The sequence below is a fragment of the Stegostoma tigrinum genome, chromosome 9 (assembly GCF_030684315.1).
Source record: "Stegostoma tigrinum isolate sSteTig4 chromosome 9, sSteTig4.hap1, whole genome shotgun sequence".
Classification (NCBI taxonomy): Eukaryota; Metazoa; Chordata; class Chondrichthyes; order Orectolobiformes; family Stegostomatidae; genus Stegostoma; species Stegostoma tigrinum.
In genome coordinates, this window is record NC_081362.1 from 30408882 (window position 1) to 30425890 (window position 17009).

General features: G+C 41.2%; 1 protein-coding gene across 1 annotated transcript in view; it reads left to right on the forward strand.

Annotated features, from left to right (window-relative positions):
- LOC125454999 (zinc finger protein 292-like) overlaps window positions 1–17009 on the forward strand; it is a 158085-nt gene that overhangs the window by 37497 nt on the left and 103579 nt on the right. The window contains exon 3 of the mRNA XM_048536440.2: window positions 15297–15375. Coding sequence (XP_048392397.1) covers window positions 15297–15375 — 79 coding nt within the window. The remainder of the gene's footprint in view (window positions 1–15296; window positions 15376–17009) is intronic.

The following is a 17009-nucleotide window of genomic DNA, read 5'->3' on the forward strand; positions in this document are numbered from 1 at the left end:
TAGCGATGTGATGGAGGAGGTTTTCCTGGAATATATGAGGGATGGTGTCCTCAACCAAAATGTTGAGGAATAACTAGAGAGCAAGCCATCCTAGACTGGCTGTTGTGTGGTGAGAGGTTTAATAATCACCAAACATTGTGGTGTGAGATCCTTGAAGAAAGAGGGACCATCATCTGGTAGAATTCTTCATTTTAAGATGGTGAGTGACGCAGACAAATTAGGGTCCTGAACTTATAGCTAACTTTGATCTGCACGTGCATTGGCTGGGATAAGCTGGGCAAGAATATTTAGAGGGTTAACAGTAGACAGCCAATGGTAGACATTTAAAGAACACGTAGATGAACTTGAACTTGAATTATACATCCCTATCTGGCATAAGAAAGGAACAGGGAACGTGGCTCAACCACTGCTAACAATGGAAATTGGGGATAGTGTAAAAGCCAAAGAGGAGGCATATAAATTGGCCAGAAAAAGGAGCAAACATGATGACTGGGAGAAACATAAAATTCAGCAGAAGAGAACAAAGGGTTTGTTTCAGAAGGGGGAAATAGAATATGAAAGTAAGCTGACAGAAAAGACTGACTGCAAAAGCTTCTATAGATATACGAAAAGAAAAAGACTGGTGAAGACAAATCTAACCCCCTTGCAGTTAGAATCAGGTGAATTCATACAACAAAGAGACGGTACTAGTTTGAACAAACTTAAAACCAAAAAAGAAGACTGGATGCTATAAATCGGGAACAAAACAGAAGTTGCTGGAAAAGCTCAGCAGGTCTGGTAGCATCTCTGGAAGAAAAAAAATCAGAGTTAACATTTCCAGTCCAGTAACCCTCCCTCAGTTGAACAAATACTTCACCGATGAGGACGTGAGTAATCTTCAGAAAATGCTAGGGCACAGAGGGCCTAACATGAAGGAGGAATTGAAAGAAATCCTTTATTGGTCAGAAACTGATATTGGGGAAATTGATAGTTTCTCTGGGTCTGACGCTCTGCATCCCAGTGTACTTGGAAGTGGCACTAGAAATAATGTATGCATTGATGATCACTTCCAGCATTCTGTAGATTCTGGAACAGTTCCAATAGATGGTGAATAACTAATGTAGCTCCCACTTTTGTGAAAGGATGTTGTGACAGCTGTAGGATTCAGAAAAGATTTACAAGAATGTTGCCAGGTTTGGAGGGGTTGAAAAAATAGGCTGGAGCTATTTTCCCTGGAGCATCAGAGGCTGAGGGGTGACCTTTTAGAAGTTTGGATGGGGTAAATTGGCATGTTCTTTCCCTGGGCCAGGGTAGAGCAAAACCAGAGGACATAGGTTTTAGGAGAAAAGATATTAAAGTGACCCAAGAGGCAACTTTTCACACAAAGGGTGGTGTGTGTATATGGAATGAGCTGCCAGAGGAAGTGGTCAAGTCTGGTACAATTACAACATTTATGGGCATATGAATAGGAAGGGTTTGGAAGGATATGGGCTAAATGCTGGAAAATGGGATTAGATTTATATAGGATCTCTCGTCGGCATGGCAAGTTGAACTGAAGGGTCTGTTTCTGTGCTGTATATCACCTGAGTGTGTGACTACTAGAGTGGACAAAGGTGTATCATGATTGGTTTGTTTGCCTAGCTGGTTCATTAGTTTGCAGATATTTCATTATCCTGCTGGTTAATGTCATTAGTGTAGCCCCCGATGAAGCACTATTGTGTTTTCCCACCTGGTATTTAAACTGTGGGGTTGGTTGGATTTGATTTTCCTCACTTATGGTTTTCTTTCGCAGTGGTGTATACATTGGGTCTAGAACTATATGTTTGGCCTTTTTGGTGGAGAACCAGGCCTCTAGGAATTCCCATGTTTGGCTTGATCTGGAATCCTGGTGGTGTTCCAATCAAACTGGTGGTTCTCCTTATCTGTGTAAATGGAGATGAGTGAGTATTGGTTGTCTTTTTTTTTTGTTGCTAGTTGTTGTTCATGTACTCTTGTGGTCAATTTTCTTCCTGTCTCTCCAATGTAATGTTCGTTGCTGTCCTTGCAAGGAATTTTGTATATCCTGTTGGTTCTGTCTGTGGTGGTTAAGGGGTCTTTGGTTCGTGTTTGCAGTTGGAGTAGGGTTGACGTGGGTATGTGTGCTACTCTGATGCCCAGTAGTCGTACGAGTCTTGTCGTCGGTTCGGATATGTTCTTGACGTATGGTAGCGTAATGAGCATGTTAAGGCATGCAGCACCATCCTGTTGTTCATGTGATATGCTTCATTGGATCCAATTGTTTGGGTATCCATTGTCCTTAATTACTTGGTTGAGGCACTCTTCTTTTTGGTGTAGTTCCAGGTTGCTACAATGTTGTCACTCATTTAAATAGTGTTTTCTCTCACGTTCGTTTGTATATGTTGAGGTGGTTACCGTTGAAATTCAGTACTTGATCATTGTGTGTGGCTTTTGTGTATCTTCGTCAGGAATTCCCTGTTGGCCCTGTGTTCTACCATGACATCCAGGAATGGGAGCTATTCATTCATTTCTTTCAAATCTACTCCAGAATCTTAAAGGTGAATCAGTAGATGTTATTTATCTGGACTATCAAAAGGCTTTTGACAAGGTACCACACAGATTAGTAAGGAAAATTAAAGCTCATGGTATTGAAGGTAATGTACTGACATGGATAGAGAGAACTGGCTGGCAGACAGGAAGTAGAGAGTTGGAATAAACAGGTCCTTTTCAGAGTTGCAGGAAGAGACAATTGGAGTGCTGCAGGGCTGAGTACTGGGACCCCAGCTTTTCATGATATAAATTAAGGATTTAGATGAAGAATTGAATTCTTACTGACCTTCTCTGAAATTATATCACTTTTTTTTTTCCTTTGAGGATCACAAGTATTAGTGTATCTTCTATGCTTTCATAAACTGTTGTATTACAGACGAGTCCGTAGGTGCAGTGTAGTCTTTTCAGCTCAGCTATGTTTTTTCTAGCAATCAAAGTACTGCTGTATTCCATAACAATTTAAAGTATAAAGCCCATGTTTTCTTTGTCGCATGATTTGAAGTAAAACTGACATTGTGGGTGAGGAACTCTAATTTACCCCTCAATTTATACCCCAAGTTAGGTATTTAAATTGCATATTATTCTGGAACAGTTCTGCCTTTTGAAATATGATTGAATTGCTTATCTTGCTGTTAACAGTTTGGTAATACTGTTGGAAATTAGCTAATTTTAATGGTAACTTTTCTTTTTGCCTCTCTTTATCTTAAATCCTGGCTTGAACCATGTTTTTCAATGATTTTATTTCCTGTTAACTTTGTCTGTAGAAAACCAAGCATTGTTGTCATTAATTTAGCCCTTTGCTGTGTGGAATTTTAGTTTGATTTTTTTTTAAAAAGTATTACTCAACAATCCTGGGTGATTTGTAAAAGCACTGTCTTGATTGATTTGTTTCAACATGGACTGGATATTTTTCAAAACAATAAGATAAGGTATGAAATTTGGCCTTATTGAGTACAGATGTCAGTGCATCCTAACAAAATGAAGATCTGCTGTTCAGAATTGATGGCTAGTTAAATGCTGAATGTTGATACATGTGCAGCCTTAAGCAAAGAAATGTTACTTTTTTTTGTAAAAAGCAGTTTTTTATAGGTGGTTGTATTCTGACTCAAAGGAAATTCCTGCATTCACAACATCATTTTGCTTAACATAAAAATGTCTATGCTGGACTTAACATTTTAGGTAGTAAAAACATGGAGACCCCTTTTTCCTTTAACGTTGCAGTGTAAGAGCCCAATATTGACCAAGTTGTACTTGAATGAATCTGATGGTCCCTCAAGCAGTTTCTCCTCTCCTCTCCTCCCTGGTTTAGCTTCTGCTTTTAAGCTATGTGCTGTTTTAATTTCTATATATTCCCTTTGAACAGACCTTTGTTTAAAGCTTACTGTGCTGTTACTTGGTTTCTTTATCAGAACAGAAACTTAGTTAACATTTCAAGTCTAGTATGATTATTTTTTAGTTCTTCAGGTTTTTTGTTTCTGCCTCCCAAGAGGCTGCCAGAAAAGTATTTTGCCTTTATTAATTGGTTGAAGAATTGGAAAGGAACTTCGCATCAGCCTTCGTGGTGGAAGACACTAGTAGCGTACCAGAACTTCAAGAATTGGGGCAGACGTGAGTGTAGTAGCCATCTCCTAAGGAAATGGTGCTGGAGAAGATGAAAGGCCTGAAGGTGAATAAGCCACCCACACTGAATGGATTACACCCCAAGGTTTCAAAGGAAATAGTTGGTATAAGAATTGGTGGCTGGCTTTCAGGAATCACCTGGAGTCAGTGAGGATCCCAGGGGACTGGAGAATGTCTAATGTAACACTCTGTTCAAGGAGGGAGGAAGACAGAAGATGGGAAATTATAGATCAGTTATCCTAACCTCGATAGTTACTCAACTTTTAGACTTCATTATTAAGGATAAGATTGCGGACACTTGAGTGTACAGTAAAATAAAGTTGAGTCAACATGGCCACATCACGTGGCAATGGAGAGTGTAAGAGGGCATGCTGGGAACAGCACCAGGCATTCCTGAAAATAGTGTGTCAATCTGGTGAAGGCTTGTGTTCCAAATAGCATCTCTTGCAGTTCCACACACAGCTGTCTTTATTGAGCTATAAGTGATCCTATTCTCTCCCATGTTACTAGTTTGACCTTAATCTATTTGTAAAATCCCTTTGGATTCTCCTTTTTAACCTAATTTGCCAGAGTTATGTCATGCCCCCCTTTTTTTGTCCTCTTAAGTATACTCCTACTGCTTTATATGCATATAGGGGTTCACTTGATCCCTGCTGTCTATACCTGATATATGCTCCTCTCTTTATTCTTGACCAAAGCTTCAATTTCCCTAGTCATCCAGAATTCCTTACATCTACCAACCTTGCCCTTCACCCTAACAGGAACATACAATCTCTGGACTCGTATCTCATTTTCAAAGGCTTCCAATTTTCTAGCCTTCCCTTTGCACCTAGTCAACTTTTGAAAGCTCTTGCCTTTTATCGTCAAATTTGGCCTTCCTCCAATACAGCAACATTCTTCAGATTTCTGAAGAAGGGTCCCGATCTGAAACTTCAGCTTTCCTGTTCCTTTGCTGCCTGCCCTGCCACGTTCTTCCAGCTCCACTCTTCATTATCCCCTGACTCCAGCATCTGCAGTTCTTGGTACCTCTCCAGTTTAAACTTTAACTTTTAGACCCAGTCTATCCTTTTCTATCACTATTTTAAAACTAATAGAATTATGGTCACTGGCCCCAAAGTGATGCTACACTGACACCTTAGTTAGCTGCCCAATCTTCTTTCCCAAAAGTAGGTCAAGCACTTGCACCTTCTGTAGTAGGTACATCCACACAATGGGAATTTTTTTTTTGTACAAGCTTCACAAATTTCACTCCATCTGAGCCCCTAGCATTATGGCAGTCCCAGTCCGTGTTTATTTGGAACACTATAAAATCCTCTAACACTACCACCCCCCCTCTTATTTATTTGGATAACTGAGATCTCCTTACACATTTGTTTCTCAATGTCTTGTTGACTATTAGGGGTGTGGCGGGGGTCTATAATACAATCCCAATAAGGTGATCATCCCTTTCTTATTCCTCAGGTCAACTCAAATGACTTCCCTGGATGTATTCCAAGGAATATCCTCCCGAAGTGCCAGTCACCCTCCTGTCTGTCTGACCCCTTTTTCTAACCTTCCTGTAGGATACTATAGGATTGGATAGAAAAAGGGCAAGACAGGAGGTATAAGCTGTCAGTCCTGTCCTTCCCCGAGCTGTGTCTACCAATACCAGTTTAGATACCCATGAGGTTTTGTGGTCTTTCAGAACTATATTTAACTACAATCTGTAAACTTCTGGCCTTGCACATCTCCACTCTACCATTGTTGCTAAACTGGGAGCTTGGCAAGATGGTAGGGAGTAGAATGCTCCTGTTAAAGCTCCTCTGCTCCACCTGTTCTTTTTCCCTTTTTTTGTTTTTTCTTTTTCTACTTTTGTCCCCTCAGCACCGGAGATGATGGCAAGCCCAAAAGCAGCGAGCCATCTTGCTCTGGAACATAGTGAGCAGCCAGCCTTGCAGCACGCATGGACTGTGAGCCCAGGAGCAGGGTGGTGAAGAGCTCCACAGCAGCACGTGGGTAAGCAGACCTGGAGTATCTAGTGGGCAGTGGGTGTGATCTGTAGCAGGTTGGAGAAAGCAACCCGAGGCAGCCAATGATGAGCACAGGAGCAGGCAACCCCAGCCTGCATCGCTGGAGCAACAGAGGCCAAGTCCCAGAGTGATGGGGGAAGTGAGGGACACTCTTGGGGGCAGGGTGTGTGTGGGCTGGGAAGCCTGCAGCAGGGCCCTAGTGGCAGCAAGCCATAGCAGTGGAGAAGGAAAGTTTGGACACTCAAAGTAGTAAAAGGAAAGATAACTTAAATATGGAATAGTGTGAATGGCGCTTATGCACAGTGGCAGTACACACTTTTTCACTCTTTTATATTGAATACACATGACAATAAAGGATACTCAGTTGAGTAATGAATGCGGGAGGGCATGCTAAGGCAATAGCAGGCAAAGTTACTGTGCCAACCTGGAGAAACTTCACATGGATGCAGGGAGTTTGCTGGTGATGGGCTAACAGAAGGAAGAAGCTCTGTAAATATTCCCTACCAGTGAAGTTACTTCAGCCTGATGTGCTATTTTGACCTAACCTTGAGTTCTGTATTACTTAAGCCACTCTTGAGCAGTTCACTTTGCTGTAGGTGACGTGAAGAAACAGCTGAAGGCCCTAGACACTGCAAAGGCTTTGGGACCTGACGAAATTGTGGAAATAGTCCTGAAGACGTGTTCTCCAGAATTGGCTGGATCACTAGCTAAGGTTTTGGAGTAGTATGGCTACAACAAGTATCAAGTTTAAATTCAGAAAGACTTTAATAATTACCTTATTTCTTCATTTTTCTATTTAACTTTTTAAAGTCTGTATCTCTCAAAACTTTGCATCATAGTACTTAAGATGGTACCTTTTGCAGGGTGAAATTGTACACTTATCACTACTTCTGTATTTGAGCACAAGTGACAATAAAATCTAAAATCTAAATGTATCTGTCAATTTGGGGGGGGGGGGGCGGGTGCGCGGAACAAGAGTAAAAGCAGGACGAATCAAATCCAGCTATTTGCAACCAGTCCAGTTTATCATCAGGCACAGAAGAGGTCATCAACAGTAGAGCTAGTGCCTCTTACTCTTCAATAACCTGCTCACACCTCACTTAGGTATTGCCAGGGCTATTTAATTCCTGAACTGATACAGCCTTGGTCCAAATCTGGGCAAAAGAACTGAACTCGAGATGAGGTGAGAGTGACTGCCTTTGACATCAGAGCAGCATTTGACAGAGTTGAAGAACCTGAGCAAAATTGGAATCCGGGAAAACTCTTTGCTGCCTACCCTAAAGAAAAATGGTTCTAATTAGTGAATTGTTTGAATTTCCGGGTGTCACTGCAGCTTTTCCTGCCTCTAACAATAAACTGCATCTAAACTATTTGGTATTTTCATCCTTTAATTTTTTTTCCCAAAAGCACTAAGGTGTTATGATCAGTACATGCAATGTAAATGTTGCAATGCTAGCATGAGACTGTCTCATCTCAATAGTGGAATACTTCTTTCAATGAATTTTCAACTTGCAGGGAAAAATATAAAATAGGCCTTTCTATTCTCTTATTGTCATCTTGCAAGAATACAGCATTGACACCCACCTCACTTGCATCTATAGTTGCCTTGAATGGCTTTGCATAATTGGCTATTGCTAACACTGGAGCAGTGGTCAATGTAGCTTTCAGGTTGTCAAATACTTTCTGACAGTCCTCCATCTGCTGAAGCTTTCTGCATTTCTTCAACAGGTCTGTCAGTAGAGCGATCACTTGCTAAAGTTTGGTGTGAATTTTCAATTTAAAAACCAGAGTCCTAGGAATTGTAGTACTCACCTCTTCGGTAGGGAAACTTCCCCCATAACCTTTGTTTTGATACCCCTTGCTGTCCTGTCTATATCCAATGATATGGCCTAGGAATGTGACTTGAGCGTCTCTGAGCTCACTCTTAGGTATGTTTATCACCAAGCCTACCCCCTAAAGTCATACAAACAATTCCGATAAATGCTCCAAATAGAACATAAAACAATACAACAAAGTACAGCACGTTACAGGCCCTTCGGCCCACAACGTTGTGCCGACCTGTTGTCCTACTAAGGTCAATGTACCCTGTATACCCTTGATTTTACTATCCTCTGTGTGCCTATCCAAGAGTCATTTAAAAGTCTCAAGTATCTGAGTCCATTACCACTGCAGACAGGGCATTCTACATGCCCACCACTGTGTGAAGAATGTACCTCCGACATCTGCCTCTACACTGTCCTCCAATTATCTTACAATTATGCCCTCTCATGATAGACTTTTTCCCAGGGTGCAAATGATTCTTGAGTATCCACTCTATCCAGTCACCTCTCTCCTCCTTCGCTCCAATGAAAAAAAGCCGTAGCGCTCTCAACCTTTCCTCATAAGACCTGCCCTCCTGTCCAGGTAGCATCCTGGTAAATCTCCTCTGCACCCTGTCTAAAGTTTCCACTTCTTTCCTGTAATGATGTGACCAGAACTGAGCGCAATATTTCAAGTGTGGTCTAACTGGAGTTTTATAGAGCTGCTGCATAAGTTCACGACTCTTAAACTCAATTCCCCTACCAATGAAAGTCAACACACCATACGCCATCTTTACAACCCTATCCATTTCTATCGACATGGACCCCAAGATCCCTCTGTTCCTCCACACTGCCACGAATACTGCCATTATCCCTGTGTTCTGCATACAAATTCGACCTTTCAAAATGAATCCCGTCACACTTTTCTGGGTTGAATTCTGTCTGCTACTACTTTGCCCAGAAGAACCGACAACAGCCCTCCACGCTGTCCACAACTCCTCCAATCTTTGTGTCGTTTGTAAACTTACTAACCCACCCTTCTGCTTCTTCATCCAAGTCATTTATAAAGATCACAAAGAGCAGAGATCCCAGAACAGGCTGCTGCGGAACCCCACTGGTCACTGAGCTCCAGGCTGAAGACTTTCCATCTACTGCCACCCTCTGTATTCTATTGGATAGCCAGATTTGTATTTGGGCAGCCAAATTTGCGTGAATCCCAAGCTCATTCAGAAAGTAAGGAGGCATATCATGTGGAACCTCATCAGATGCCTTGCTAAGGTCCAGATACGCCACATCCACTGCTCTACCTTCATTGATGTGTTTTGTCAAATCCTCAAAGAATTCAGTAAGGCTTGTGAGGAATGACCTGCTCCCCTCAAAGCCATGCTGACTACATCTAATCAAACTGTGCTTTTCCAAATAATCATAAATACTATATCTCAGAATCCTCTCTAATAATTTGTCCACCACAGAAGTAAGACTGACTGGTCTGTAATTTCCAGGTTTATCCCTATTCCCTTTCTTGAACAAGGGAAAGATATTACTCCGGTGGTCACTGAGGTTGCAAAAATCATTGCCAAAGGCGCAGCAGTCTCTTCCCTCGCTTCCCATAGAAACCTTGGGTATATCCCGTCTAGTCCAGTTTTTCAAAATTTCTAGCACATCCTCCTCCTTAACACCAACCTGTTTGAGCATACCTGCCTTTCTCATGCTGTCCTCACAAATGTCAAGGCCCCTCTCACTGGTGAAAATACTGAAGCAAAGTATTCTTTAAGGACCTCCCCTACTGCCCCTGCCTCCGCACATAAGTCTTCTTAACTGTCCCTGATTGGCCCTGTCCTCAGTCTGGCCATCCTCTGTTCCTTTCATAAGTGTAGAAACATTAGGGTTTTCCTTCATCCTGCCTGCCAAGGTTTTCTCATACCCGCTTCTAGCTCTCCTAAATCCATTCTTCAGTTACTTTCTGGCTACCAGGTAGATCTCTAAAGCCCGGTCCAGACCTTGCTTCCTCAACCTTAAGTAAGCATCCTTCTTCCTCTTGACTGTTCAACATGTCTTGTCATCAAAGATTCCTTCACCTTGCCATTCTTTCCTGGCCTCAGCAGGACAAACCTATCCATTATCTGTAGCAACTGCTCCTAAACAACTTTGGCATTTCTATCGTGCAATTCCCTGAGAACATCTGATCCCAATTGGTGCTTTGTTGTTCTTGCCTAATAGCATTGTAATTACTCCTCCCGCAATTAAATATTTTCCCGTACCATCTTCCCCTATCCCTCTCCATGACTATAGTAAAAATGTTCTCTTCTGTATGACTAAAAATCAGTAGAGATAGTAGGAACTACAGATGCTGGAAAATCCGAGATAACAAGGTGTATAGCTGGATGAGCACAGCAGGCCGAGCAGGAACGCTGACATTTCAGGCTTAGACCCTTCATCAGACTGGGTGACGCATTCTTCGTACCAGGTGGCATGACTTTAAATTGATAAAGTCCATTCAATGTCGTGAAAGCTGAAGTTTTCTTTGATCTTTCCAATAAAGGTACCTGTCAGTATCCTGTGAGGAAATCCAGCTTAGAAATAAAAGTTGCTGTTCAGCCTTCTCAGTACAGCCTTCCAAACATGGAATAGGATACGAATCAGATTTTGCAATTGCGTTGACATTGCACTAGTCCCCACAATTGTTGGGTGTCATCTGATTTTGGTATCATTGCTATGGGTGAGCTCCACTCACTGCAGCTCACTTTGATTGTTGTCTCTCAGTATGTTTTAATGTCTTTTTGAACCCGAGTGACTTGTAAAGGATTGAGCCTATAAGGATGTTGCTACCACCAACATTCATTCTTTCCATCACCCATACACAATAATAACAGTGTGGTGAGTCTACAAGATGCATTAAAGCAACTTACCTAAACTCCCTTGGCAGCATTTTCTGAACCTGCAACCCATAACCCCACAAAGTTGATAAATTAGGAGCAGCATCACCCTTTACCAAGCGAAACAATCCTGACTTTGCCATTCCTTCACTGTGTCACAAGTTCAGAAATCTGGAACTCCCTCCCTAATAGCACTGCTGATGCACCCACAATCCAAGGATCGCAGTTCCTAAAGGCAATAGCTTGAGTAATTAGGTACGGGCAATAAATACTAACCTAACTATTGACAGCTGCATCACATGAACAAATAAAAGGCTGTATTTTGATGCATGGTTGATTCATAGTTTGTGGCAGACTGTCCCTCCCACTGCCCGATTCCACATTGAACCACCTGTTTTTATTAAGGATTACTGTAGATTTCACCCTCTGACTACAGTTACGGCAAATCTTCTAGTCTCCTTATACTCTGTCAAACTGAACACAGCTTTCCCCCCGAAGTTGTACAAGGTGAAAGATCAGGTTAGTATTTTCTCAGTTTAGGGTGCAGGCCTAGCTGAAGTTTCTCTTTCATTCCCTTGACTCAACTGTCTTTGTTCCCGAACTGAACTGCTGACTGACTACTTGTATGAACATGCACGCGGATAAATCCAAATAAAAATTCATATTAATGTTTAGCCTTGAAACCAAACCTTTGATCTAAACCCACATGAATACTTTAAGTTTCTAATGAAATCAGACTGTTTCCTCTCTGATTTAATAATTCTATCAGGAAACTTCTTTGTTTACAAAAGTGCTGTTAGCTTGTTTAATACAGTAACTTCATGACTCATTTAACCCTTTATGGAGACAACTAGGGCATCTCATCTCTACCAAGGAACTCAGGAAAAATAGCTCATTGTTTCTAGTTTCACACTTCCGTTCAAAGGTTACTTTGAACTGACTTTACTTGAGTCGATCTGGCAGTTTCTAAAGGCCAGAGTTTAATTACCTTACACGAACAAACTATCCTCCTGGAAAGTCAAAGCCCCTGAAATATTAAGGTAAACCATGGAACTAGATTGGGATAAAATCTCAAACTTACTTTCATTCCTACCTAATGGTTGCTAATGTTTCAAGTAATGGCTTTTTTTAAATTCGTGCTCAAGTGTGATTGTTCCTAATTCACAATCTAGTTTCCAGTTGGAATGTGAGGAAACTGTATCTAAATACTTTTGTCTGCCCATGTTCAAATAACTAAATAAAGTACCTGAGGAGAATTATGACTTTCCCTGGCTTCAGGTATCTGTTGACTAGAGAAATGATACATACAGCAAACTTGAGCAGCTCAAAAATACTATGCTGACCTAAAAGCTTCTAACATGTGTAGTCGTACCATGTAAACTTGTTGTAAGTTTGAGTGCAATTTTAAACAAGTCAGTGTGTGTTGCAATATTTTTACAGTCAGGATAATGTATGTAAGCTACATTAAAGGTAGATCATTGAGCTGTTTAGTTCTTGTAATGCTTTGCGAATCTTGTCCATCTTTTTATATTGTATTTCAGATTTGTGAAGCTTGAGAATGTGTGTCAAGAACAGTGCTTTTGAACTGTTCGCTTCTGGTGATAAACAGCTGCTACAGACAAGTAATTACAAGCAACACTCTTGTATCTGGCACAACGTAATGCCCATTTTGTTTGTGTAAGATTTTTAAGCTGAAATGTTTCCCAACAAGTACATGCAACCATACCTAACATTTCAGGCATGGAATGCAGTAATGGAAAATTATCTTTTACCATCTAAACCAAAGTGCTTTGTCTAATATCACTAGTTTCCTGTCTAATATCACTAGTTTCCTCATTACTGCAAGGATCTTGGAAATTCATGAAGATCCACCTGAACGTTTTCAAGGAGAGTGAGTTTAGGCAGTAGATGTAACTCTCTGTCGTCCATATTTTGAGATTAGTGTTTTTTTTTAAAAGGTAGCAACAATGACTTGAAGTAATTTCAGATCCTGTAAGCAATTTTTCTATAGTAGTTCTGGCCATTAATCAAAAGAGCACGTGACTGTGAACCAGGAGTTAATGGACAATATGTAGCTGGTCACCATGATACTAATCATCTTGTAGTTCTTCGTCAGTTACACAGCACCTTTTATAAAGTGGAAATCATGATATCATGTAGTTTATTGGCATCAGTGATTAAAGTTTTTAAGCGCTTATGAAAGGCACTATTGTTGGCTTGTTTACCATTTGGCTGCTAGAATTGAGTGTCCTTCTGTGATGAATAATGCCTAGTATTTATTTTTATACAATTTGGAACTAAAACTACAATTGGATATTGTGCACAGAGATAATGTGCATCATCCTTCGACACTTCCGCCATCTACAATCCGACCACACCACCCAAGACATTTTTCCATCACCACCCTTGTCTGCCTTCCGGAGAGATCACTCTCTCCATGACTCCCTCCTCCACTCCACACTCCCCTCCAACCCCAAGACACCCAGCACCTTCCCCTGCAATCACAGGAAGTGCTACACTTGCCCCCACTCCTCCTCCCTCACCCCCATCCCAGGCCCCAAGATGACTTTCCATATTAAGCAGATGTTCACCTGCACATCTGCCAATGTAGTATACTGTATCCACTGTACCTGTTGTGGCCTCCTCTACATTGGGGAAACCAAGCGGAGGCTTGGGGACCGCTTTGCAGAACACCTCCGCTCAGTTCGCAATAAACAACTGCACCTCCCAGTCGCAAACCATTTTAACTCCCCCTCCCATTCCTCAGATGACATGTCCATCATGGGCCTCCTGCAGTGCCACAATGATGCCACCCAAAGGTTGCAGGAACAGCAACTCGTATTCCGCTTGGGAACCCTGCAGCCCAATGGTATCAATGTGGACTTCACAAGCTTCAAAATCTCCCCTTCCCCCACTGCATCCCAAAACCAGCCCATCTCGTCCCTGCCTCCCTCACCTGTTCCTCCTCTCACCTATCCCCTCCTCCCACCTCAAGCCGCACCTCCATTTCCCACCTACCAACCTCATCCCGCCTCCTTGACCTGTCCGTCCTCCCCTGACTGACCTATCCCCTCCCCACCTATGCTCTTCTCTCCACCTATCTTCTCCTCTGTCCATCTTTGGTCCGCCTCCCCCTCTCTCCCTATTTACTTCAGAACTCTCTCCCCATCTCCCCCTCTGATGAAGGGGTCTAGGCCCGAAACGTCAGCTTTTGTGCTCCTGAGATGCTGCTGTGTTCATCCAGCTTCACACTTTGTTATATTGGATATTGTGCATTTTGGTAATTTCATCTATTTCGACTCAAGTTGTTTAACCAGAGGATATAAAATGAAGATGATTAAAAGACTTCAGGAAGAAATTAGTAACTTTTATGCAGAGTATAGTTGAACCAGAAATCCATGCAGGTAACAATGGCAATGAGTGAATTCACAGGTGTTTTCAACATTTAGCTTTGAAAACGGTTCAGAAAGGAATCTGAATAAGCTTGGAAACTGCAGATAGTTTATTACAGCGCTAACAGAAACACAAAGTTGAATGGCCAAAATACTACCAATTTCACTGAAGATTTGTTAACCTTTACCACACTGGAAATATATTTCACATGGGTTGTATGTAACTAAGTAGAAAATTATCAAAAATACAATGTATTTGTTTCTGATACGCCATTACACCATTTATGTTCAGTTACGGTGCCTTTAGTTGTGAATATATTTCCTTTTTGTTCAATTTTGCTGAATGTTTAATGGTTTTGATATTATATTTAAATGAAAGACTACATTGCGTGGTTTTTGAGATATTACCGCTTAAGCTATTTCTGTCAAACTAGGAGGATATGACTTTATGGAATAACAGGTCTTTGATTACTATTTATCAAAAATAATTGTCTCTTTAAAAAATTACTCGAATAACTTTTCAACAAAAATAAATGGTCCGTACAGAATGGTGCTGAGCCACACTGACCAGTGCATCAGGTATCAACTATGACATTGGGTTTATGTTGGTTTATATCTTAAATTAATCTTTCCTAACTGTGCAGGATGTCTGTTGTTACTGTCAAATGTTTTTATTATACTAGTGCAGCATGATAATTTGTATCCACAGCAAGTTATACAGTCCAACCCGATTCTGATAACTTGGTCATGTTTCCTTTCAAGTTATTGTACAAGTTCATGCTTTTCATGAAGTATCACAGCAAGAGTGAATTTAGTGCTTGTATTATTTATCTTGTAATATTTAGTCGGTATAAAAGACTTTGAATTAGTAAAGTACTTAAACTACTTGGATTGTTACTGTAAGATTTGATCGTTAAAGTTTTTATTACATTGTCATTTTTGGTATATCAGCTGCAAAAGTCTAATCACACTAGGTACAGAGCTAACTTTAATATGAAAGTCAAAGTTTGCCACAATAAATACAGTCACATGTAATATATTTAAAAGAATATTTACAACTTTTATCCTTTTCAGGAGTTGTACAGAGCTTTTGCTTTGCTTGCCTGAAGAAGTACCAGGGACACTGTGGGAACAGTTTCAGGCTTGTGTGCAGGTAAGTTGAGCTATATCAAGAATGAAAGTAAGTGTTAAATGTCAAACAGTCTGACACCTGTTTACACCAGCTGTTAATATTTAAGTCTAGCTTATATCCATCTGTCTTTAAAATGTAAATTCACCGCATAATAACCATGAGTGAAAACAACTTAGTTTGGATTTCAGTAGTGATTTAAGCAGTAATTGCCTCTAAGCATTCTTTGATTTCCCAATACTTAATGTTATTTATTAGTCTGAAGGCTTGATTCAAAATGTTACTTTTAATTTGGAAACCAGACGTATATGCATAACGGTAAGCCAGTTTACCAAACTACTGTTACTCATTCAGCAACAACTTAGCCTTACAGCAAAACAATCAGAAATGAAATAAGTACACAAAATGCTGGAAACACACAGCATCCCTGGCAGAATCAATGGGGAGAGAAAGACTTAATGTTTCAAGAAGTGACCTCTCTTCAGAAATGTTAGAAATGTAATCATATTTTTACCTATCCAAGAGTCACCTAAAAGTCTCTTAAGGTATCTGACTCCACTACCACTGCTGACAGTGCATGCCACATGCCCCCCAGTCTGTCTGTAATGAACCTACCTCTGGCATCTCCCCTGTACCTTCTTACAATCGCCTTAACATTATGCCACCTTGTAATAGTCACTTCTGCCCTGGGAAAAGGTCTCTAACTATCCACTGTATCAATACCTCATCATCTTGTACACCTCTATCAAATCACCTCTCATCCTTCTTCACTCTAATGAAAAAGCGCCAGCTCTCTCAACCTTTCCTCATAAGACCTGCCCTCTAGTCCAGGCAACATCCTGGTAAATTTCCTCTGCACCCTCTCTAAAGCTTCCACATCTTTCCTATAATGAGATGACCAGAACCGAACACAGTATTCCAAGTGTAATCTAACCAGAGTTTTACAGAGCTGTAACATAACTTCACAGCTCTTAAACTCAGTTCCCCTACCAATGAAAGCCAGCACACCGCTCTTAACAACCATATCAACTTGGGTAGCAACTTTGAGGGATCTATGGGCGTAGACCCCAAGATTCCTATGTTCCTCCACACTGCCGAGAATCCTGCCATTAACCCTGTATTCTGCATTCAAATTTGACCTTCTAGAATGAATCACCTCTCTCTTTTCTGGGTTGAATTCCATCTGCCACTTTTTTGCCCAGCTCAGCATCCTGCCCATGCCCCGTTGCAACCTACAATAGCCCTCCACGCTGTCCACACCTCCACCAACCTTCATGTCGTGGGCAAACTTATTAACCCACCCTCCCATTTCCTCATCCAAGTCATTTATAAAGATCACAAGGAGCAGAGGTCCCAGAACAGATCACTGCAGAACACCACTGGTCACCGAACTCCAGGCTGAAGACTTTCCATCTACTACCATCCACTGTCTTCAATTGGACAGCCAGCTTTGTATCCAGATAGCCAAATTTCTCTGAATCCCATCCCTCCTTACTTTCTGAATGAGCCTACCATGGGGAACCTCATCAGATGCCTTGCTAAAGTCCACATACACCGCATCCACTGTTCTACCTTCATCAATGTGTTTTGTCACATCCTCAAATAATTCAGTAAGGCTTGTGAGGCATGATCTGCCTCTGACAAAGCCATGCTGACTC